At 36.4% G+C, this 26,198-nt stretch overlaps 2 protein-coding genes and 2 long non-coding RNA genes across 6 annotated transcripts; 1 reads left to right on the top strand and 3 right to left on the bottom strand.

Annotated features, from left to right (window-relative positions):
* The first annotated feature begins 3,044 nt into the window (after positions 1-3,044).
* Positions 3,045-7,418, top strand: LOC147846467 (uncharacterized). Of its 2 annotated transcripts, none has more exons than XR_015478788.1 (5): positions 3,045-3,098; positions 4,358-4,450; positions 4,575-4,641; positions 6,049-6,233; positions 6,398-7,418. It is a non-coding gene; the product is annotated as an uncharacterized LOC147846467 (long non-coding RNA). The 2 variants fall into 2 exon arrangements; XR_015478787.1 differs by having other exon boundaries at positions 4,575-4,645.
* Positions 7,419-8,446: 1,028 nt separating this feature from the next.
* On the bottom strand, positions 8,447-12,544 carry LOC147846466 (E3 ubiquitin/ISG15 ligase TRIM25). Of its 2 annotated transcripts, XR_015478770.1 has the most exons (6): positions 11,898-12,542; positions 11,606-11,701; positions 11,166-11,399; positions 10,921-11,074; positions 9,002-10,060; positions 8,447-8,916 (listed from the first exon to the last, which is right to left on the bottom strand). XR_015478770.1 is itself a non-coding variant. In XM_087241216.1 (5 exons), exons 1-5 carry the CDS (start codon positions 12,489-12,491, stop codon positions 9,876-9,878), a joined length of 1,263 nt encoding a protein of 420 aa, XP_087097342.1. In that variant the 5' UTR covers positions 12,492-12,544; the 3' UTR covers positions 8,447-9,875. The 2 variants fall into 2 exon arrangements, 1 of the variants encoding a protein (XP_087097342.1); XM_087241216.1 differs by having other exon boundaries at positions 8,447-10,060; positions 11,898-12,544.
* Positions 12,545-16,349: 3,805 nt separating this feature from the next.
* LOC147846465 (uncharacterized) lies at positions 16,350-17,554 on the bottom strand. The gene is made up of 4 exons (XR_015478824.1): positions 17,509-17,554; positions 16,994-17,041; positions 16,606-16,684; positions 16,350-16,404 (listed from the first exon to the last, which is right to left on the bottom strand). It is a non-coding gene; the product is annotated as an uncharacterized LOC147846465 (long non-coding RNA).
* A 208-nt stretch (positions 17,555-17,762) lies between these two features.
* On the bottom strand, positions 17,763-24,495 carry LOC147837204 (E3 ubiquitin-protein ligase TRIM47-like). Its single transcript, XM_087241217.1, has 5 exons — positions 23,708-24,495; positions 23,414-23,509; positions 22,974-23,207; positions 22,729-22,882; positions 17,763-19,905 (listed from the first exon to the last, which is right to left on the bottom strand). Exons 1-5 carry the CDS (start codon positions 24,296-24,298, stop codon positions 19,721-19,723), a joined length of 1,260 nt encoding a protein of 419 aa, XP_087097343.1. The 5' UTR covers positions 24,299-24,495; the 3' UTR covers positions 17,763-19,720.
* Between the last annotated feature and the right edge of the window lie 1,703 nt (positions 24,496-26,198).

Raw genomic sequence — 26,198 nt, 5'->3', positions numbered from 1 at the left:
TAATGTTTTCTTAGGAACTTCATGAGTACAAAGTTCAGTACTGTCCTGAAGCCATTTTTTCTGCCGGTCTACTGTATCTACGAATACACTTTTAAGAGAATTAATTGCCTGGACTAAAACTGCTAAATCGTCTGTCCGACTTTCAGAGGAGAGGATCGGAGCCCCAATAAATGGCTGTTCCATCCCAGTGTCCTCATCTAATAATGATCGGTCAATCTGTGGAGTAACAGGACTGTTATGAGATGGGCCCTCACAACTACCTTCTGCTGCATCAGGAAAATTAATAAGAAAGTTTTCAGCTTCCATTATTAAGCAAAAATTACAAAAACCACTAAATATTTAGCATATCTCAGGGCCCCACGTTGGGCGCCAAATCTGTAGCGGTATTTGGCTAATAAAGTGGGTTGGGCGCCAGGGGTTGAAAGACCCCACTACAGTTTCTTAAATAATTCAATTAAATGAAAATTTAAGTTTCAACAGATGCATGATTTAATAAAAACCAAATCAGATATTCAATCATGCAACAGATCAATGAATTAATAAAGAAGAAAACAAAAAGAACAAACTTTAACTTCAACACATTGTAAGTAAATCTATAAACCAAACAAACTTAAATTTCCAGGCCCAGGCACAATACCTTTTAATTACCTTTTACAAACAAAACCATCAACGGGTGATACATCAACCAACCATAAAGAAATAAATCAAATAAACCACTTCTAAATATACAACAACCAATATTAATCAAATTCCCACAAACATAATATTTCAAGTTCAAATCAAATCAATCACACATTCAAGAACTTATAGAACTCAGTTGTACACTTTACACATAGTAGATATTCCATTTGTGCACGCTGAATCAATTGCACATTCAATGCACTTGAAATGTCTCTTAGTTCGTATACGCTAAAGTAGATTTTCCATTTGTGCACGCTGAAGTAATCGGGTAATTAATGCACTCTGAAATGTCTCTCAGTTCGTAAACGCTAAAGTAGATTTTCCATTTGTGCACGCTGAAGTAAACGGGTAATCAATGCACTTGAAATGTCTCTCAATTCGTATACGCTAAAGTAGATTTTCCATTTGTGCACGTTGAAGCAATCGTGAACGCAATGCACATTCATATGGTTACTCTACCATCTCATTAAATCTTTTGGACATACATACACATATACAAGTTAACCAAAACAATATAAATCAAAGAAGAAACATTTGCTTACCCGATCACCCGTCGATGCTACTGGGCCCAGAAAACAGCAACACAAATCCCGATCACGATAGTGATCAAACATTCAAACAAAAAGAAAGAAAAAACCCAAAACAAATAGGCAACTCGAGCGCCAAAAAACAAAATAAACCCGCGCCTCACTCCACAAACAAACCCGAGCGCATAATACGTTCACCATGCATCGCAAATACAACCTCCGCCAAAATCATAAACTCTTCCATTCATAAATGTTGCCGCTTCAACGTCCGCATCAAAAACATACTCGCACTTTCGATGCCGTGACCAACTTCAAAGAACACTGCCACTACCTCAGAGCAAGACCACGCAGCACGAAAACACATATTGAGCTACAAAAAACGGACTCAAAGCAACAAGTACGCAGTGCGCTCTCAACACACACACACTCCGTCAGCATGACCTCTCAGTGACCCGGAATCACCTGCATGCTGACTGCGTGATAAGGAATGAATGAGAGAGAGCGAGAAACCCATCCAAGGCGCTCTAAATAATGTTGCATCAGCTGACAGCAGTAACCCAATCAGACGTCACTCATACAATAATAAGGAAAATTCTAATGACGATCGTCACAATTATCCCATTGCTTGTTTATGATTGTATATAAAATATGCAATTTGTACAGCATAGATCAGTATGTCTATGGAGAGTCCTCATTAACCACATATTTAAGTTTGTGTGTAGCTATACATACTGATGTTATTAGGCTATATTTAGATTGCTATTTAAAAAAATGCTAATTTTAACGCGTCCATGAGTTCCTCAATAGTATAAAACTAACACCAACATAGATGAAAATTATTCAACTTAATGGATTGTGGAGTTTTACAAGATATACTGTGTGTTTAACATTATACTGCCTTAGATAACAGACTTGTGGAGTGGCTAGTCGACCTATCGTTATAACGATTTTGCTTTTCAAAAGAAAATGCTGGATAATCTGATTAATGATCTCAGAAACCTAATGATTGACTTTTGTTAATGAATCCACAATGATTTTGACAGTCCTGCAAAAATAACCGAAAACATAAACATTTATAAACTTACCTGCTTAGCAGCTGGTTGATGAAGCCGACAGTCGGAGGGAGAGAAATTAATAGTGACGTCACATGCAGAGATCCACGTGCAGTCGACGATTAAACATTGCTGTCAATAATCTTTTCAATTAAATAAATCATTATAAACTTACTTTTTAAAGACCTGAAGTTCTTTAAATAACTGATTAAATATAACAACCTTTACCCCAGATAGCAGGCAGTAATCGGCCCGAGCTCGGCTGCCCCCCGGCGCCTCCGGCTCCGACTCGGCATCGGCGAGTGTTATCCGGGCCGAGTGCGGCCCGCAGCCCGCTCGCGCACATGCGGTTGTGATGCGGCTGTAAAGCACTGGCCCGATTCCGGTCAACCATATCCTGGCCGCTTCTTGCAAGGACTCAGCTGATGGCAACCGATTAAGTTCTTATTTTATCTAGTAATCTGTTAGCTCCACGTTTAATGATAATTTGAGAAAATATTCATGGTACAATAGCAAAAAAAAAAAAAAAAGAATATAGTGTGGATGGTCAATGTTTAGACGCAAACAAAACAATATTATTTATAAATAGATTATACATGTCACATGTAAAATTCGCTTATTTTTGAGATAGCACGCTCCTGTGCTGACTGTTTTTTTTTTTTTAAAGCAGAAGTTGGTTTCATAATAAACTCATGCGTTACTAAACTCCTGATCCAAACTCCAATCCAGACGGTGGCGGTAATGCTCCAAAAAGCTGGTTGTCAACCACCATGGCACAAAGATCACAAGAAGAAAAAGTTTGGTTTTTCAAAGACTCACGTGGATTCCGGTCAGAAAGGTAAGCTTTTTACTGCTTGTGTTCTGTAAAATTAGCGAATTTAGAGCTTAAAACATTTCCACTGTGTTTGGTTGTAACAGCGTTTAGTAATTTAAAACAGTTTGATACGAAATGTAACTTGCTTTAAGAAACACGACTGGAGCTAATGTATGCTAACGCTAACAGTTACAAACACGTCTGAAAGTTCCTTTTCCTTTTACACAATGTTAGATTGTAACGTGTGTAGTAACTGAAAACTATTTTAATTATTTTAAAGAAACATGAAACGAATTTGTGTGTATGCTAACTTTGCGTTAAAGAAAGTTTCTGTAGACGAATCCATTAACTAACTTGGCAAAACGTGTTTTTTTCCTGATTTAACATTATAAAGTACCGTGGATGTTGAAAAAAATCATTGTACAGGCGTATACTTATCCAACAGTATTAATTCTGTGATTGTGTGTAAATAAAAACTAATCGTTTTGGATTAATAAAATATTGTTTATCTTGTTTATGCAGTTAGTCACGAAAATGATCGAAACTCGACTGTTTACTATTCTCTTTAAATTATCCAAGAGAAATATATTACTATGCACTTTAATTCATATGTGTTAGCCTCTGTGAATCAATTATATCTTTTGTTCAAGCTGTAATGATCAGTTAATGTAAAACTGAACGTCTTAAAGCAGATTTTGATGTTTTTTTTTATTTTTTTATGTTATTGACAGTGATAAATTCTGATTTAAATGAATGGGTAACAATATTTGTTGGTTAAGTCTTATTGTTCTTGTTTAACAAAGGTTAGTGAGATCATTTTGCAGCACATCACGACCAAAGCAGTCAATGGCACACTCTTTTGAACGTGAATAGGCATGCTATAGTTGTGTGCTAAAAGTCCATAAGCTGTAAACTGCTGATACATTTTCAACATAGATTGAGCTTTTCAGACATTACATTACTAATTGCTTCACAAACAGCTGAAATGGTTTATTGTTATTGGCTATCATCATCAAACATTTTTCACAATGGTAGGTTAATCTTCATGGGTACAGAATAATGCATGTGCTTGACCATCTTACAAATCTATGTCTCAGATTCATAAGGCTGTCACTCTGCATGAATCTCTGAATAAATCTTGTGCAACCTTCTGTGTACTGATTATTTACACTATAACATTATATGCATTATATGTATTATATGCATTAATTAACTTTGATAGTATTTCAGGATTTGAACTTTTCTTTACGGGAGGTTAACAACAATGCGATGTTTTATTATAGATGCATATGAAGAAGCTCGACTGAAATATCCACACGCAACTGTGATTTCTGACTGGTAGACAGATGAGGACGATGACTGTCATACATCTAAAGGTTTGTTTGCAATTATTTTAAACACATACTGTCAACATTATGTCATTGATCTATTACAACCTGTGGGTTTTGCCCTGGCACTATACTAAAGTGATGTTTTGTTTTGTAAATGTATCTGATTAAGGGACAGTATAGACACATCTATACCATGATGAAGAAAAATTACTTGGAACAAAGAGGCTGGATAAAAGGCAGGTATGAAGATTTCAGAAATCAATGCAGCACCACAAGTACCATCACCATCAATGACTATGGCAGAAATCTTAAGACCACCATCAAGATGCACAGATACTGTACATTCCAGTACACCAGGCGTGTCCAAACTACGGCCCGCGGGCCGTTTTTATAAATATCAATAGAATCCGCTATATAAAAATGAACGTAATTCAATAAATAACCACCGGGTGTCGCTATTACATGCATTCAATTAAGCAGCAGTTCTTGTTATGATCTATCTATCTATCTATCTATCTATCTATCTATCTATCTATCTATCTATCTATCTATCTATCTATCTATCTATCTGTCTGTCTGTCTGTCTGTCTGTCTGTCTGTCTGTCTGTCTGTCTGTCTGTCTGTCTGTCTGTCTGTCTGTCTGTCTGTCTGTCTGTCTGTCTGTGTCTGTCTGTCTGTCTGTCTATCTATCTATCTACACACAGTTGAAGTCTGAATTATTAGCCCCTCATTGATTTATTTCTTCTTTTTTAAATATTTCCCAAATGATGTTTAACAGAGCAAGGACATTTTTACCATATGTCTGATAATATTTTTTCTTTTGGAGAAAGACTTATGTTTTATTTCGGCTAGAATAAAAAGCGGTTGAATTTTTTTTATGAACCATTTTAAGGTCAAAATTATTAGCCCCTTAAGTCTTCAGAACAAACCATTGTTATAAAATAACTTGCCTAATTACCTTAACTTGACTAGTTAACTTGATTAACCTAGTTAAGCCTTTAAATGTCACTTTAAGCTGTATAGAAGTGTCTTAAAAATATCTAGTCAAATATTATTTACTGTCATCATGGCAAAGATAAAATAAATCAGTTATTAGAAATGAGTTACTAAAACTAATATGTTTAGAAATGTGTGGAAAAAATGTTTAACTCTCCGTTAAACAGAAATTGGGGAAAAAATAAACGGTGGCTAATAATTTAGGGGGGCTAACAATTCTGACTTCAACTGTATATATATATATATATATATATATATATATATATATATATATATATATATATATATATATATATATATTTATATACACGTGTCTGTGTGATGTATGTAAAATTTGGCCCGCGACAACGTTTGTTTTTTTGCATCTGGCCCTCGGCCCAAAAAGTTTGGACACTCCTGCAGTACACCTATGAACATTTACAGGCTTTGTTCTAGTGCAGTTTGAGATCAAGACAGAACTTATTGCATCTCGTGATGTCTTTGTAAGAATTGAAGACATCACTAAATTTGTTAAGGTTTAATGCAGCTAGAAAGTAAAGATCAACTAGAGAATATCAGCAGTGTCTAACCCACTGTTGTATTTACAGAAGTTGTATGAGAATAAGCTACAGGTTGATTTATACTAATCTGTTATTTTTCTTTTTTAGCACGACTGACTGAAGTTTTAAAATCATGCAACGTCATAAAGCAGCAGCTGGGCCTGATTCTCACAAAACCAAAACAGACGTGATGAAATTCCAGATGTAAACACATTTGACCTTCCTTTGGCCAATTTGATTTGGAAAAGCTTGAAAATCAACTAAAGGAGCAGCCCGAACAAATGAAGAAACTGGTAAGTTCAAGCTCTTGCTAATTTCAAAGTGTTTAAGGTTAATTTGTTTTTTTTAATTGTTTTTTTTTTTGCTTCGTAGGTAGCCTACTTTTTTCCTAATTTTTTCTTTTTTTTTACATTAGTACTTGTTCACTACTAATTATCTGTTTATCTTTTAATCACAGATGGAGTGAGGACAAATGTCCATACCACGCCACTGATAAAGAAGTGGAAAAATGCATTACAAGGTAGCTACAACTTGCCCCTGACAGGGATGGAGGAAGAAAGAAGAGAAAGCTAATGTGTCAATGTCTACATCACTATTTTGTTTTATTTTTTAAACAACATTTTAAGTGTATTAGGATGTTCCCTGATACTTGAACAATTTGTTTCTTTCATTTGCATTTATATATATATATATATATATATATATATATATATATATATATATATATATATATATATATATATATATATATATATATATATATATATATATATGTATGTGTGTGTGTGTGTATTTATGTATGGTATGTATGTATGTATGTATGTGTGTGGGCCAAATTCTGAAGAAACATCTTGATACATTTTTAATAAACGTAATACAAATAAAATTATAAATATAAAATTGCACAAGACGTGTATATATATGAAATGTATAATCATCTCACTCATGTCTTGCTGTTTGTGCAATTGCTTTTGTTCAAGTTTATTTAAAAAAAAAAGTTTGACTTTATACTTCTGCAATTATATATATATATATATATATATATATATATATATATATATATATATATATATATATATTTGTTTGTTTGTTTATTATTATTTTAATGTTTTATTAAAAAATGTTTCAAGATGTTTCTTCGGAATTCTGCAGTACTTTTTACAAGTTTGACTTGTACTATTTTACGGATTGTCATTGGTATTTTTAAGATGTTTCTTGCTATATCTTAAATTGGTTTCTATATTTAGGTTTATATAAAATTTAGCTGTTTTTTACAAATTTTTAATTCAAGTCTATTGAGAAAACAGGGTTGTTTTAAAAAACATCTGTGTTTGTGTGTAATTTTTAGATTTTTTGTTTAAATCTTTCTGTGTGTCTTTATTGTGTTGTTTTTATATTGATATTCTTGTGCACTTCAAAATTATTTATAAAATTTTAGTACTTTTTTTTTCATGCAATGAATAAACGTTTAACATTTATTTATTTTGTCATTTGTCTGATTATTTTCGTTACAGAATATGTATGCAGTTTGCACTTTATTCAAAGGTTAAACGCAGTGCTTACACTTTGTGTTTACATTATAGCCTGTGTTTGCTGTTATATAAATTCAAATGGTTGTAATACCATATATCAAGTACCAATGTAATACCAAAAGGTTTTATAAGGTGCATAAATACGGAGTCGCGCCAGCTCCGGGCCGCAGCGCACATTACCCTCGCGCCGTTTCCGGCGCGGATGCGCAGCGTCGGCTCGCTTACGGCCGCCGCATCTGGCCCGCTTGATTCGGGCCGGAATCGGGCAGTGAGTCCACAGGCATCCGGCCCGAGTCCGGCAGCCGAAGTTGGGCCGAGGGGTTAGTCTCCGGCTGGCGACAATCTAGCCGGAACTGGCCCGAGTGTATTTTGCTATCTGGGACATGTTTGTCTGTGTGAGATGTTGTTAAACCGACATTGAAAAAAAAACTACAGGGAACGTTTTCTTTTGGTTATTTTTATTTTTAATGTGAATTATTTGTTTGCCTTTCCAATACAGTGCAATATATCTTGTTCTCAGTTGTCAAAAATGCCTTTTCTGAGATGCTGATAATGGTCCTTAAATAGAAGATCATTATATACTTGTAGAATAAATCTGAACACTTTTATATTAGTCTAGTGTTGATTTGATATAGGCTGAACTAATTAAATGTGGTATAGTGTCTGCAACAAAAACAACAAAAATGCTTCACATCATTTTTCTAAATTAACTTAAAAACAAATTAAATATAATATTTCCAATAAATACAAACCCTCTTAATCTGAAAAGTATGTAAACTAAACTGAGAGAAGGGATCAGCTGAGCAGACAAAGGCCGGGCAAAAGCCTGCAACTCTGGCTAGGGCCGGCGTAAATTTGAGGCCAATGCAGGGCTCTACAGACGGGCATAAATTTAGCCTAACTGTCAGAAAGCAGTATAAACACATCCACTTATACACATGAAGTCCATTTAGAAAATGCAAAAGACACATAAGTCTATCTGACTCTCTTTATTAAATAACTCCCTCAGAGCCCACACCTCTATAAGACTTTTCACAGTGTGCTTAATGCCGGGTTATCATCCTTCTATGCTTTTAACCCTTGATTAAAACATTGTTCACACCTGTAGTTTGAAAGTAACATCACATTTTATTCATGAAACCCTGCTTTAGAGCAGTGTTAGTATCAAATTTGCAGAGTTAACCCCGCACTGCGATGCTAAGTTTGGTCAATGTGAAATGGAGTAGTGTTGTTGTTACTGCTGCATGCTTGGCAAAATCAGAAACTCAGTAGCAAGGTTCATGTCACGCAAATAAATGTGCATCATGTAAACAGCAGTCAGTCATTAAAAAATAATAAAAGATGGAAAGCATGTAAACTGGAGAGATCAGGAGAAGGTAAGATGACAAACTTTGCTCCTTGTCTAAAAGTACATCTTGTTGTACATTTTGTGCATCTTGTGAGGCTTAAAACAGTTAAAGACCTATGCTGGAACACTTTTCATAATTGACAAGATGCAGAATTCAACAACAGTGATGCTGCAAATAAGCGTGTAAGAACGTTAACCTGTGGTTTAGGAATTGGCAGTGTGAAATGCATGTTAAAGGTCTTGTGGAATTAAAATAAAGTTTTTAGATGTTGGTATCAGCATGTCAATTTTAAGTACATCTATTAGCTAGAGTGCTCAAAAAAATAGACAAACTGCATTTAGAGGATATAAACATCCCAAGCTTGCATTCTGTCACTCAACTAAATAGACCAACGTTTTTTGACATCAGCTCATACTTTAGTTTCTCATCAAATCTTCTCACCAAATCAAATGCTCTCTAGTATCTGACATGTCCCGCCCCCTTCAAGATGCTTCTCATTAATCTCAGCCTCTCTCTCATAGGCTGAGCTGTGATTAAAAAAATAAATAAATAAACTATTGGCTGTTTTGGGGAAGAAGCTACAATATGCCCCACCCTGTCTTCATGTTTGAGTTGAGATTACATCAAACAAAAAAAAGGTACATTTCAAAGCACTTCACATGACTTTCAATCAATCCCCATGATTATTTGTTAACTCCAGGCATAGAATGAGCGGTGTGAGATTACAGATAACAGGATTCAGTTTATCCAGGTTTTAGGAGGAGCCATGATTAAAAAAAAGTGTGAAAAGCTCTCATGTTGCACACCTCTTTTCAAGAGTCCTTTAAAAGTCTGTACACAGGTGAATGTAGTCAGTAGATCATACACTGGCAACATTCAACAACATTCTGCCTCTAATTTGAGAGAATTATGATAGGTCAAAATGATAATTATTATCTCTGGCTGGTAATTTGAATTGTCTAACAGGTGGAATCCTCTGTAAAGAAACGGAAATAACATCTTCCATAGGATGTCCACCATCATCCAAAGGTTCAGGTATCAACCCCAATGACTACTATTTCACTGATGTTACCAAAGAACCATGTGGATGAAGTGCACCTTTGTCCACTATGGAGCGAGGTTGTCCCTGTGTATAGCGTTGTTTCTCAGATCGCCCCACAGATGTTGGTTGAATGGTTGTTTCATACACCAATTGCTGTAACCCTGGCTGTTCAGACTCATTGCTTCCCTCCAATGTCTCTGAAATAGATTGAGAAACACATGGTTTTAAAGATTTATAATTTATTACCCACTTTATTGGGTATTTCCAGGGTGCACATTACAGGAGCATTTAATATTAATTATTAAAATAATAGGAAGTATAAATATACATTTGACCACCTCTATAACAATTCATACTATTCTGAATGCATGATCTTGAAATTAGATGTAATAGATACAAAAATCTACGGTTAGGAGGTGGGGCCTAAATTCACAGTTCACTCACAGCAAATCCATTCATCCCCAAATATTAATCAAGTAATGATTAATTTCCTACCCTGTCAAATCATTGTTGATAACTTTTGTGAGAATCATTAACATGATCAGTGTCTTCACATGGATGAATATCATTAATTTTTACGAAAAACATAAAGTATAATTAAAAGTAAATTGAGCAAATTTGTTATTTGAGAAGTGTTTATCAAACTGGTATCCCTACACATTAATCAGTACCCAAGAAGTAGCTCTCAGTTTCATAAAGATTGGTGACCCCTGCCCTACACCATAATAATGAAAAAATGTGGTCTAAAATTAGGTGTTTGAGTTTTATTGTCCAACACCTGCACATCTCATTCATTTACAGCAAGGAAAGCTTGAATTTCACAGTTCACGAAAACACGTACATTCACATTAAGAAAATTAAAAAGGCTTAAGAGTTATATTGTGAAATCATCTGCATCGTTCTCAATTTATACAGTAGCAAACAGACAAAACACCAAAAAAGCAATGTCCTGAGGCATTGGCCCTAGCATATCATGATCTCTAGACATCAACATTCAACAATATTATGTTAATAATACTGACATCTCTGAGACTAAATTAATACTTCTATACTTTACCTATCCCAGATATGTTTCCTGGTCCTTCTTTAAAAGCCTGCTGTAGTTTCTCTTTCACCTGTGAGACCATCTTTCGAAAATCACCAAAAGAGGGAGGAGAACCGATGCTGGATGAGTCTGTAGCTCCAGGAGGAACAGAGAGAGACTGGAAACTCTACACAGACACAAAATACAACAGGAATATCAGGAAAACCGATACATAACTCTTATTAAACACAATGTGCTGTTTGTCAGATCTGTGTTACCTGGAGGAAATAGATGTGATGTTCTGTGCCTGAAAGCTGCTCCAGCTCAGTGTTTCTCCTCTTCAGATCATCAATTTCCTGTTCCAGTTGCTCCAGTTGTCCTTCAGCTCCACTCAATGCAGCCTTTTCCTGATCTCTGATCATTTGTGTTACCTCACAGCGGGTTCTCTCAATAAACTGGATGAGCTCATTAAACATCGCCTCAGTGTCCTCCACTGTTGCCTGTACAGAGCGCTGTTAGGACACACAGAGAGAAGCAGCAGAATCAGTCATTCACTCAGCTCTTACTGCTTCCTCATAGCCTGTTCCCCACAGGGGCTTCAGTGGGACTCAAAGTGCTCCAGCACTGGGCTCCTCACTGACTGACTGCAGGACAGTTCTAACTGAGTCTCAAACAGCTCTTCCAGCAGCCAGCAGTTGATCTTCTGCTCAAAACTCACCTTGTGAGTCTCTAGAGACACTCTCAGCTCCTCACACTCCTTCTGTCTCTCCTGGATTCTCTGCTGGAGTTTGCTCTGGCTCTCTTTCAAGTGTTTCTGTAAAACAGAGAAATTCTGATAAACCACAGTGATCAAATTCCTTTCTTAAAATGTTTTATACATTCATATCTCCAATGCAAAGGTGACAAAGAAGTGGTTATTTGTTAATTCTCATTCAGTGAAAATGCAATGTTGTCGTTAAAAAAAAAACCTTATTAAAACAGAAATATGTTAGTACTTTGCTGTTTTTTACCTGTTTCTCTGCTCTCTCTTCAGCTGGTAACACAGTTTCATGGGTTTTGTGTTCATTCATCAAGCACAGCATGCAAATACAGCGCTGGTCAGTTCTGCAGTACATTTCTAGTAGTTCCTCATGTTGAGGGCAGATCATCTCCTGCAGTCGTCCAGTGGCATCAGTCACTTTGTGTGGCTTTTTAGAGTGAAATTCCTCGTGACGATCAAAGTGGATCTGACAGTAAGAATCCAGACACACCAGACAGGACTTCACAGCTTTATATTTTCTCCCAGTACAAACATCACACTCCACATCTACAGATTCAGAGTAACACTGAGCAGGACGAGCAGCTTGTAGTTTTGTCTTCCTGATATTCTCCACAACTTCAGTCAGTATGAAGTTTTTACCTAAAACCGGTCTTGGAGTGAAGGTCTGTCTGCACTGAGGGCAGCTGTAGACTCCCTTCTGCTCATCCTGATCCCAATAGCCCGAAATACAGCTCATACAGAAACTGTGTCCACAGGGAATGGCCGCTGGATCCTTCAGTAGATCCAGACAAATTGAACAGTTGAACTGATCCTCCTGAGCCAAAGAAACACTGGATTCTGCCATTTTACTGCACAAACAGACAGAATATGAAGAGATTAAAAACAGTGTGTTCTGTTGAAAGCAGAAAGCAAGAAGTGCAAAGCCACCAAGTAAAGCCCGCGCAAACGGAAAAAGTTTCGAGTTTCATTTTTACTAAACAATAGGGGGGTCTAACAGACAGAACATGAGAGAGAACTTGAGAAATAATCATTTATTATATGACAATTATTTAACAATAAAAAAGAACATCAATATCTGATATACCTATAGTAACTATAAGCTGCCATACGTTTTTCCATTTAATATCCCATCCATATTAATATGAAGTCTACTGGTGTATGACACCATGTTGAGACAGCATAAAAAACAGAAATACAGCTTTACTGAATGGCAATATATGCGCTTTGTTTTAAGTGTTGGTGGCTATATTATGTGCAGTATATGTAGTATATGAATTGGGGGGGACTAGCTTCCACACAGAGTTCATTTCTATTTTTTTATTTTATTTTTCTTCTTCTATTTTTCTATTTTTCTATTTTTTTGATAAGTTATATCATGTTGGTGATATGTTATATCATCAATAGCTTGGTGGTTAGTGCATCAACATATTATTGCACTATGGATATTACGGCATCCTGAGTTCGATTCCTGCCAAGAGCTATTTTTTTCTCATCATTATATTAACATGCGTCTATAGTAAAACTATTTGTAGGCATATATTATTATGTTGGGAAACCTCTGTCTTTTTTCCTCATCCTGAATATGAGGTGCAGCGCTGTTGATTACAGTACAATTTTAGAGAGTTAGAACAAGAACAATTGATTTGAGATTATAAATATGCTTCTGGTTTTCTGTCACTTTTAAAACTGTTACGTGTACAACATTTGTAACATATGTTGCTACACATCACAATTTCACATCTCCATATTATATTCCAGCAGGATGGAAGCAAATGGGTGGGCACAAAGTTGGAGTGAGTGTTGTTTTTTTATGTATTTCTTTTTATATTTAATTATAATAAATATTAAGTTGTAAACAACATGTAATTAAACCTCTAAAAACTAATTAAACAAAGCGTGTCTCAGTTGGACATGTAAGGGGCTTTCCATGATTGAAAGCAAAAGCAAGGGAAAGTACTAGAAATCTATAAGCATGGATCCATGCAGAACAGATGTAAATGGAAATTAAAATGTTACAATGTGTGAAAGCCTACACATACCAGAAGGTCCATACTAAGCAATAGAAAAGTGCTGTAGGTGGGTCAATGACAACTGTCAAAACCAATGAATATAAATATAAATATGTGCCCAGGGCTACATGTTTGAGAACCGCGAAATATGTGCCCTGGGCTACGTACGTATGGCTGCATTTTGTGTATAAAACAAAGCTTTGGGGTTGTGTGACAGCATCGACAACTTCTGTTCCTTTTTGCACTATACCTCTGACCACTCACCTCTATATGCACTCACCTGAACATTATAGTCAACATTATAGAATTGTAAAAAAAAAAAAAAAAAAAAGGAAAAGAAAAAGGCAATATTCCATTAAGACAATAAGGATGAGGTAAAAATAAATAAATAAATAAGGATAAGGTTAAAAAATCTTTAAATTACATCAATAAAACTTTCTTTGATATTTGTATCTGTTGGTCATAACCATGATTGATAGGATCCTCACATTATGAACACCAGTTACACTAATTGTTTTATTTTTTTCTCCATTTCCACCTGGGGATACTCATCCCGAGGCCCTCAGACTATGTGGAGTCACTGATTGGATCCAAGACCAGCGACGAGATGATCCCAAGGTTTCCATATCCTTGACCAGGCCGTATCCTGAGCAGCTGCTGTAGTGGTCATGGAGGAGTAGAGAACATGAGACTGATTCCAGTGACCCTCCAGGAACAGACGAGTCTTCGCTGAGGCCAGCTTTCATCATCCGCTGCTGAGACTGCAGCTCCGCACAAGATGTTTCGCCAGCGGAGAAATTAAAATGGTCTTGCCCAACTGAGTCTGGTTTCTCTCAAGGTTTTTTTTTCTTCACTCGCCTATCAGTGAAGTTTTTTTCCCTCTCTGCTGTCGCCTCTAGCTTGCATGGTTTGGGATCGGTAGAGCTACCCATCGATGAATTTGCTCTTCAGTGTTTGGACTCTCAGTAATGATTTTAAATCGCACTGAACTGAGCTAAACTGAACTGAACTTAAACACTAAAAACTGAACTACCCTGATCCAGTTACTATGACCATTTATGCGAAGCTGCTTTGACACAATCTACATTGTAAAAGCGCTATACAAATAAAGCTGAATTGAGTTGAATACAACCCAGGTATGCAGAAGAGCATCTCTGAGCGCACAAAACGTCGAACCTTGAGGCGGAAGAGTTACAGCAGCAAAAGATCACACAGGGTGTCACTCCTGTCAGCTAAGAACAGGAAACTGAGGCTACTATTTGCAGAGGCTCACCAAAACTGGAAAATGAAAGATTGGAAAAACGTTGCCGAGTCTAATGAGTCTGACTTTCTGCTGCGGCTTTCGAGTGGTAGGGTCAGAATTTGGCATCAACAACATGAAAGCATGGATCTATCCTGCCTTGTATTAACGGTTAAGGCTGCTGCTGGTGGTGTAATGGTGTGGGGGATATTTTCTTGGCACACTTTGGGCCCATTAGTACCAATTGAGCATCATGCCAATGCCACAGCCTACCTGAGTATTGTTGCTGACCATGTCCACCCTTTTAGACAACAGTGTACACATTTTCTGATGGCTACTTTTAGCAGGATAACGCGCCATGTCATTAAGCGTCAATCATCTCAAACTGGATTCTTGAACACGACAATGAGTCCACTGTACTCAAATGGCCTCCACAGTCACCAGATCTCAATTCAACAAAAGCATCTTTGGGATGTGGTGGAATGAGAAATTCCCATGATGGATATGCAGCGGACAAATCTGCAGCAACTGTGTAATGCTATCATGTCAATATGGACCAAAATCTCTGAGGAATATTTGTAGTACCTTGTTGAATATATGCCACGAAGGATTACGGCAATTCTGAAGGCAAAAGGGGGTCCAACCCGGCACTAGTAAGGTGTACCTAATAAAGTGTCCGGTGAGTGTATATTATAGTATTTACAACTCTTTGTTAATGATTGCTACAGCATACTGTAATATTATTTTCAAAAACAACTTTTCAAAAAAGCAGTAGAAGCAAGATCCATAACACTACATCAGACTAAATGTTGAAACAAATAAAAAACAATATTTCAAAGAATTACAGCTTAACTTATCAACATAATGAGGGATTCATTTAAGATTAAACTTGCAACTCTATGTCTGCATTTTTTACATTTGAAACAAAAAAGTTGCTGTTTTCTCTTTTTTCTACTTGCAACATTACATGTAGCAAATGAATGAGCTCATAATAAACAGGTTGCGAGTAAATCACACTAATATATATTTTACTTTTGCATGAACAATCCCTTTAAGAAATTATAAACGACTTTAAGATGTTGCATTATTAAATGATTAGTTTGCCCTCAAAAAAATGTTATTAATTACTCACCATCACGACAATTACTCACCCCACAGTTTCAGCTGAGTAATTAATGACAATTTTAATTATTATTTATTCATTCATTCATTTTCTTGTCGACTTTGTTTCTTTATCAATTCGGGGTCGCCACAGCGGAATGAACTGCCAGCTTTTCCACCTAGTTTTTTATGTAGCGGATGCCCTTCCAGCTGCAACCCATCTATGGCAAACATCCACACACATTTAATTTAAATTATTAGGTGAACTAATTTAACTAATCTAATTTAATTAGACTTAAATATATGTTATTTTTAAATAATTATATTTCTGAAAGTCAGTCAAAACACGTACCTGAAAGTGCAGAAATAGAAGCAGCAAACCTCTGCCTGGGTGGATTTATGTTTATCTGCATTTAAACAAAAGAGGAAAAGAGAAAATATTACTGAATGCAATGAATTTTGTACATATTATGCATTAAAACTTATATTAGTACTTAAACAGTGCTTACTAGCTAATCTATATTCCAGGATGTCTCAGAGTCAGCAGTGTGACCTTGATGTCCACTGTTTTACAGAATTTAGCTGCAACACACACTACTGTAACTTACCTGCAGTTTCTGTAATCTTGGTGATCTTGATCAGCTGGTTCCGCTGCTGTACTTAATTGGGGCTGGATGGAGGTCAGTACTGAAAAAAAGGGAAAATATTACCAGAATGTTCATGATATAAACCTAAAATTATATCTTTAAAAAACTTATTAGGAAAGTGCAATCAAATTAGAGAATGCACAGGATGAAAACAGTAATGTGTTTGGAAAGCACTGAAAAATAAGAGTTTAACATTTATTTTCATAATTTCAATTAACTAGAACATAATTATCCCATTGCTTGTTTATGATTGTATATAAAATATGCAATTTGTACAGCATATATCAGTATGTCTATAGAGAGTCCTCATTAACCACATATTTAAGTTTGTGTGTGTAACTATACATACTGTAAAGGACAATGAGTCTTCTCTTTCAGCTCTGACAAAAGCCTTCCCCTACAAAAAGATGTTATAATAAAGTTAGTGAAAAGTTGATTAAATGTCAGTGCAGTTTACCGATCATAGGTAACGTTAAGATTCAAATTTTGATGAATATAGCTTAACGTTAGATAATGTTATTAGCCTATATTTAGATTGCTATTTAAAAAAATGCTAATTATAACGCGTCCATGAGTTCCTCAATAGTATAAAACTAACACCAACATGAACATTATTCAAGTTAATGGATTGTGGAGTTTTACAAGATATACTGTATGTTTAACATTATACTGCCTTAGATAACAGACTTGTGGAGTGGCTAGTCGACCTAGATCGTTATAACGATTTTGCTTTTCAAAAGAAAATGCTGGATAATCTGATTAATGATCTCAGAAACCTAATGATTGACTTTTGCTAACGAATCCACAATGATTTTGACAAAGTCCTGCAAAAATAACCGAAAACATAAACATTTATAAACTTACCTGCTTAGCAGCTGGTTGATGAAGCCCACAGTCGGAGGGAGATAAATTAGTGACGTCACATGCAGAGATCCACGTGCAGTTGACGATAAAACATTGCTGTCAATAATCTTTTCAATTTAATAAATCATTATAAACTTACTTTCTAAAGATCTGAAGTTCTTTAAATAACTGATTAAATAACTTATAATAACCTTTACATGTTTGTGTGTGTGAGATGTTGTTAAACCGACATTGAAAAAAAACTACAGGGAACGTTTTCTTTTGGTTATTTTTATTTTTAATGTGAATTATTTGTTTGCCTTTCCAATACAGTACAATATATCTTGTTCTCAGTTGTCAAAAATGCCTTTTCTGAGATGCTGATAATAGTGCTTAAATAGAAGATCATTATATACTTGTAGAATAAATCTGAACATTTTTATATTAGTCTAGTGTTGATTTGATAGGCTGAACTAATTAAATGTGGTATAGTGTCTGCAACAAAAATGCTTCACATAATTTTTCTAAATTAACTTAAAAACAAATTAAATATAATATTTTTCCAATAAATACAAACCATCTTAATCTGAAAAGTATGTAAACTAAACTGAGAGAAGGGATCAGCAGAGCAGACAAAGGCCGGGCAAAAGCCAGCAACTCTGGCTAGGGCCGGCGTAAATTTGAGGCCAATGCAGGGCTCTACAGACGGGCATAAATTTAGCCTAACTGTCAGGAAGCAGTATAAAACACATCCACTTACACACATGGAGTCCATTTAGAAAATGCAAAAGACACATAAGTTTATTTGACTCTCTTTATTAAATAACTCCCTCAGAGCTCACACCTCTATAGGACTTTTCACAGTGTGCTTAATGCCGGGTTATCATCATTCTATGCTTTTAACCCTTGACTAAAACATTGTTCACACCTGTAGTTTGAAAGTAACATCACATTTTATTCATAAAACCCTGCTTTAGAGCAGTGTTAGTACCAAATTTGCAGAGTTAACCCCGCACTGCGATGCTAAGTTTGGTCAATGTGAAATGGAGTAGTGTTTGTTGTTACTGCTGCATGCTTGGCAAAATCAGAAACTCAGCAGCAAGGTTCATGTCACGCAAATAAATGTGCATCATGTAAACAGCAGTCAGTCATTAAAAAAAATAATAAAAGATGGAAAGCATGTAAACTGGAGAGATCAGGAGAAGGTAAGATGACAAACTTTGCTCCTAGTCCAAATGTACATCTTGTTGTACATTTTGTGCATCTTGTGAGGCTTAAAACAGTTAAAGACCTATGCTGAAACACTTTTCATAACTGACAAGATGCAGAAATCAACAGGTGATGCTGCAAATAAGCGTGTAAGAACGTTAACCTGTGGTTTATGAATTGACAGTGTGAAATGCATGTTAAAGGTCTTGTGGAATTAAAATAAAGTTTTTATATGTCAGTATGAGCATGTCAATTTTAAGTATATCTATTAGGTAGTGTACTCCAAAAAAAAAAAAAAATAGACAAACTGCATTTAGAGGATATAAACATCCCAAGCTTGCATTCTGTCACTCAACTAAATAGACCAACATTTTTTGACATCAGCCCATACTTTAGTTTCTCATCAAATCTTCTCACCAAATCAAATGCTCTCTAGTATCTGACATGTCCCGCCCCCTTCGAGATGCTTTTCATTAAACTCAGCCTCTCTCTCATAGGCTGAGCTGTGATTAAATAAAAAAAGAAACTATTGGCTGTTTTTTTGGGGGCAGGAGCTGCCCCACCCTGTCAAAAAAAGGTACATTTCAAAGCACTTCACATGACTTTCAATCAATCCCCATGATTATTTGTTAACTCCAGGCATAGAATGAGCGGTGTGAGATTACAGATAACAGGATTCAGTTTATCCAGGTTTTAGGATGAGCCATGATTAAAAATTTTAAGTGTGAAAAGCTCTCATGTTGCACACCTATTTTCAAGAGTCCTTTAAAATTCTGTACACAGGTGAATGTAGTCAGTAGATCATACACTGGCAACATTCAACAACATTCTGCCTCTAATTTGAGAGAATTTGAGAGAATTATGATTATGGTCAATTATCATTATGGTCAAAATGATAATTATTATCTCTGGCTGGTAATTTGAATTGTCTAACAGGTGGAATCCTCTGTAAAGAAACGGAAATAACATCTTCCATAGGATGTCCACCATCATCCACAGGTTCAGGTATCAACCCCAATGACTACTATTTCACTGATGTTACCAAAGAACCATGTGGATGAAGTGCACCTTTGTCCACTATGGAGCGAGGTTGTCCCTGTGTATAGCGTTGTTTCTCAGATCGCCCCACAGATGTTGGTTGAATGGTTGTTTCATACACCAATTGCTGTAACCCTGGCTGTTCAGACTCATTGCTTCCCTCCAATTTCTCTGAAATAGATAGAGAAACACATGGTTTTAAAGATTTATAATTTATTACCCACTTTACTGGCTCTTTCCAGGGTGCACATTACAGGAGCATTTAATATTAATTATTAAAATAATAGGAAGTATAAATATACATTTGACCACCTCTATAACAATTCATACTATTCTGAATGCATGATCTTGAAATTAGATGTAGAAGATGCAAAAATCTACGGTTAGGAGATGGGGCCTAAATTCACAGTTCACTCACAGCAAATCCATTCATCCCCAAATATTAATCAAGTAATGATTACAGCACCAGGCCAGCAGTAATTCAAATTATAAATAATAAATACAAAATAGTAGTAGTAAATGGTAGCAAAAAAGGGGACAAATTGTCACACTGATGCATCTGTGACCAAGACAGCAGTCTTTGTGATGAGTCAAGAGCCATGGTATACAGGGTAGTATTAGCATTACCCACCAAGAAGGATGAACCACATCCAACAAAAGTAACTGTGTACGCAAGAGAAAGCGTTGTGCGGTGCTAACCCAGATTGTATCCAAAAAACATAAAACTACAGCTGCGCAACACATAGCAGATTTAAGTGTGCACATCAACTCTCGTTTACACCAATACTGTTCGACTGGAGCTCCACAACCTTCGGTTTCAAGTGTGCCAGCAGCAAAAATCTTGGGACAATGTGAAACGGATTGTTTACCTTGACTATTATTGACACATCTGGGAGAGTTACGGTGTGGAGAAGCCCCAAAAAAGCATAGCACACAGACTGTTGCAAGCACGGAGGCGGATCAGTGATACTGCAGTGATACTAGTTTGGACTGCCATATCATAACATTCCCTATGCCCAACACGTGTGCTCGATTGCCAAGAACACCCGAATCTTTGGGACCATGTACACCCAATGGTTCAAACATTATATCCTGAAGGTAGTGCAGCAACACTGGTGACAGAGTGATTTGATGAACATGAAAGTGAAGTTGAACATACCCCATGGCCTGCACAGTCACCAGATATGAATATTATTGAGCCACTTTGGGGTGTTTTGGAGCAATGTTTTCCTCCAACAGCATCACACAGTGAACTGGTCACTATTCTGCAACAAGAATGGCTCAAAATCCCTATGACCACTGAGCAGGACGTGTATCTGTCATTCCCAAGATAAATTGATCCTGTATAGACCTTTTACGCACTAACGCATTTTTGAACGGAAATACGTCAATGTAGTGCATTAGAACTTCCTGTTATCATAGCGGCAGATACGAAAAATGGCAAAGAATTACAGTTTCTGTTGTGTTCCAGGCTGTTCGTCTTCTAACCAAAAACAGCCCTACCTTTTATTTCATTCTTTTCCTGTGGATCCAAACCTGAAACCCAAATGGATACAGGCGATCTGAAGAGAGGAAGGGCACAGTTTTCATGTAAAAAAAGGAAGCACCTATGTCTGCAGCCGGCAATTCGCTCCGGATGATTACAGTGGTGGCTGCATCGTTCGTCGCCTGAAGAGTGGTGTTGTCCCGAGCCTATTCCCTTGGAACAACTTTACAGCTCCTTTGAGAAGGGAGTCAGTATATGACAGAACCTACAAACGTCAGTCTAAGTCAGTTTTTAGCTATGCTGTGAAGATAGGGACATGGTGGCTAAGGCAGTAAGGATGGATCACGACTATGTGACACACCCACCTGCATTGAGGTAAAGTTGGTTTTATATTTTCAACACATTCGTTCATTTAGAAGTCTCTATATTATTTACCATGTTACTTTGAATATTCGATCGAAATTAGCATGCAAATATGACTTGAAAACAACATTAACACTGGTTATTTGACTGTGAACAATGTTGTACTTTGATAATCATTGGCTGTTAATACGATTTCGCTGTTTAGAGTTTGCAAAGAATACTTTTCTGAAATTATATTGTTAAGGGGAAAGTCTGAATGTGCGAATATAAAACCAACTTTACCTCTATCCCACCTGCAGGTAAGATTGTTCAAAGAGTATTTAGTTAACGCTAGTCAACTATGTGTAGCGTTATGCATTTTCACCTGAACAAATTAATGTTAGTAATATAAGCCGTTCACGAAACTCAACTAATAAAATAAAAAAATACAAGAAATCTTAAAATATTTTTCAATAAAATACAATTATTAAGTGTTCATATAAAATGTTTTTTTTAATAATAAAACAATTTATTGCTGTGACATCTAGTAAATACACTAAGTTTTATCATACTAGCATGTGTGGAAGTATTTAAAACAAGTGTGTTACAACTGGCTCTGTGTTAGGTTCTGCCCTGCTCTCCCCTATTTTAATTGCATGTATTTAATTACTTATTTAATTAACTTCGGAAGACAACTCAGGCTCGCCGAAAACACTCTAGCTGACATTTCTCCGCCAAAAAAACTCATACCGGAACTGGGTTTACACGTTGTTGACATACTTCCGGTTTTTGCGTAAAAGGTCTATTGGTTGAAAAGGGATGCCCTACACCATAATAATGAAAAATTGTGGTCTAAAATTAGGTGTTTGAGTTTTATTGTCCAACACCTGCACATCTCATTCATTTACAGCAAGGAAAGCTTGAATTTCACAGTTCATGAAAACACGTACATTCACATTAAGAAATTTAAAAAGGCTTAAGAGTTATATTGTGAAATCATCTGCATTGTTCTCAATTTATACAGTAGCAAACAGACAAAACACCAAAAAAGCAATGTCCTGAGGCATTGGCCCTAGCATATCATGATCTCTAGACATCAACATTCAACAATATTATGTTAATAATACTGACATCTCTGAGACTAAATTAATACTTCTATACTTTACCTATCCCAGATATGTTTCCTGGTCCTTCTTTAAAAGCCTGCTGTAGTTTCTCTTTCACCTGTGAGACCATCTTTCGAAAATCACCAAAAGAGGGAGGAGAACCGATGCTGGATGAGTCTGTAGCTCCAGGAGGAACAGAGAGAGACTGGAAACTCTACACAGACACAAAATACAACAGGAATATCAGGAAAACAGATACCTAGCTCTTATTAAACACAGTGAGCTGTTTGTCAGATCTGTGTTACCTGGAGGAAATAGATGTGATGGTCTGTGCCTGAAAGCTGCTCCAGCTCAGTGTTTCTCCTCTTCAGATCATCAATCTCCTGCTCCAGTTGCTTCAGTCGTCCTTCAGCTCCACTTACTGCAGCCTTTTCCTGATCTCTGATCATTTGTGTTACCTCACAGCAGGTTCTCTCAATGAACTGGATGAGCTCATTAAACATCGACTCAGTGTCCTCCACTGCTGCCTGTACAGAGCGCTGTTAGGACACACAGAGAGAAGCAGCAGAATCAGTCATTCACTCAGCTCTTACTGCTGCCTCATAACCTGTTCCCCACAGGGGCTTCAGTGGGACTCAAAGTGCTCCAGCACTGGGCTCCTCACTGACTGACTGCAGGACAGTTCTAACTGAGTCTCAAACAGCTCTTCCAGCAGCCAGCAGCTGATCTTCTGCTCAAAACTCACCTTGTGAGTCTCTAGAGACACTCTCAGCTCCTCACACTCCTTCTGTCTCTCCTGGATTCTCTGCTGGAGTTTGCTCTGGCTCTCTTTCAAGTGTTTCTGTAAAACAGAGAAATTCTGATAAACCACAGTGATCAAATTCCTTTCTTAAAATGTTTTATACATTCATATCTCCAATGCAAAGGTGACAAAGAAGTGGTTATTTGTTCATTCTCATTCAGTGAAAATGCAATGTTGTCGTTTAAAAAAAAAAAGCTTATTAAAACAGAAATATGTTAGTACTTTGCTGTTTTTTACCTGTTTCTCTGCTCTCTCTTCAGCTGGTAACACAGTTTCATGGGTTTTGTGTTCATTCATCAAGCACAGCATGCAAATACAGCGCTGGTCAGTCCTGCAGTACATTTCTAGTAGTCTGTCATGTTGAGGGCAGATCATCTCCTGCAGTCGTCCAGTGGCATCAGTCACTTTGTGACGCTTTCCAGGGTGAATTTCCTCGTGTTGTTCAAAGTGAATCAGACAGTAAGATTCCAGACACACCAGACAAGATTTAACAGCTTTATATTTTCTCCCAGTACAAACATCACACTCCACATCTAAAGATTCAGAGTAACACTGAGCAGGACGAGCAGCTTGTAGTTTTCTCTTCCTGATATTCTCCACCACTTCAGCCAGCATGGTGTTTTTCCCTAAAGCAGGTCTTTGAGTGAAGGTCTGTCTGCACTGAGGGCAGCTGTAGACTCCCTTCTGCTCATCCTGATCCCAGTAGCCTGAAATACAGCTCATACAGTAACTGTGTCCACAGGGAATGGCCACTGGATCCTTCAGTAGATCCTGACAGACTGAACATCTGAATTGATCCTGAGCCAAATAAACACTGGGTTTTGCCATTCTACCGAACGAACACGAGCTCGACAACGTTTTCAAAAGCCAGAAAAAACAAAACAGAAAGCAGACAAGATAAAACCACAACGTAAAGCCCGCGCAAACGGAACAGGAAGATGAGTTTCACTTTCAATGAACAGAAAGAAAACAAGAGAAAAACAAGGACACTCTACCTGTAGCACTGCGCGGGCTAATATAAATCTGTTTACACTAAAACAGTGTATCCCGGTTAATTTTGTCCGACTTGCCACCTACGTAACGTCACCGTCACATGTGGCATTAAAGTACCGCGACAGCGCTCCGAGATCAGAAGGCGGACTCAGCATCTGAAGAGCGACTGCAGGAGCTGAGACGACACCGATATTAGACCATTGGCTGGACTCAGCTGTGTGTTTCGGGTTTTTTATTGGTCAACTTCAGTCTCAAAATGATAAAAACTAGCAATAAAAATTTTTATGCCATTTCCATCCTAATATTTTTTATTGCTGTAACCATATCGTTTTTGTTAAATAACTTGTTTATAAAGCTAGATTGTTGCATAGGTTTATTTTCAACCTTTTCATAAATCCCATTTACTGTATTCAGCTCCATAAACGATTTAAATTTAATTTGTTTAGTGAACAACCCAAATATTAACTCATAAGTCTTACAGCCCTGTAATATGGTAGTCATCATCACTGATCATGCCACCCCCATCAAGGTTTCTTAACAAATTAAGTTAAATAATTCTTTTTAAAAAAATAATAGATTAAAAATAATTATTATATGTATTACAGTTTTTTACAATGGCTATGACACTTTTTTCAATACATTTAACAAGTTTGCTAAACTCTTAACGCAACAACACACCTAAAATACACAATTGGCAAAACAGTTAATTTTATGCTCAAAATCACACATTATAAACTAAACCTTTAAACTTCTTTTCAAAATACAATAATAAACGAACACACTACACCATGTTTAACAAAACACTGCAATCATGTTTCAAAATGAAATTATTGTTCAAAACACAAACACATGTTCTCTTCCAACATAAACATTCAGTCAATCAGAACACACTGACAATAAAAACACTATCATCAGCTGACATTACAGAAACTCCATGAGTTTATGTATCAGCTCTGCCCTTATATTTGAAGTCTCGTTACAGTTTTGTTTTGTTGGGTTAAGTAAATGCATGCATTTTCTTTCGTTTACGGCAAAAATTCTATACAAAACGAAGAAAAAAAATTGCTTTATAAAATTTACAGTTTATGTAAAAAAAAAAAATACAGACACAGAATTTCTGCAGTACAGACTTTTTTTGCAGAAGGACATCACTGCAAACAGAAAAAGCACCACAATTATAATAAAATAACAAAGTAATCTTCTATACTGCCCGTTGTTTTGCCATATGTTCTCATCCACATTATACTTGATATCTTCTGTGGCCCGGCACGGTAACTGTGGCCCTTTGGCCTATTATGTTTTTCCTACGGCGACATCCCCAGCCTTGTCAACATTGAAAATTTCATGTGGTACTTGATTGGCCTCTAACTTCATGACTCTCTAAAAGTAATTAGACTCAGTGTATGCAAATGCTGTACTGTATATGTACTGTATGTACTAATGAACTCCAGGTTTAAAGAGTAGTTTACTGCAAAACACTTTGTATAGTACAATGAATGTATTGCATAATCTTACATGGACGTATTGGTGACAGAGTTCTTTGATGTTCCTTTCAAAAACCTCAAGAGTCCTCTATCAGAACATATGATCATGTGATAGGAAAAACCAAAACAAGACATGAGTGTGCTTTCTAGATGGGAATCAGCTGTCATATATATATATATAACCGCAATATGAGTCTCTCATATATATATATATATATATATATATATATATATATATATATGAGAGACTC

The sequence above is a fragment of the Danio rerio genome, chromosome 2, assembly GCF_052040795.2.
Source record: "Danio rerio strain M-AB ecotype USA chromosome 2, GRCz13ab, whole genome shotgun sequence".
NCBI classification, from domain to species: domain Eukaryota; kingdom Metazoa; phylum Chordata; class Actinopteri; order Cypriniformes; family Danionidae; genus Danio; species Danio rerio.
Note: the sequence above shows the minus strand (reverse complement) of the source record. Positions and strands in the feature narration are given on the sequence as shown.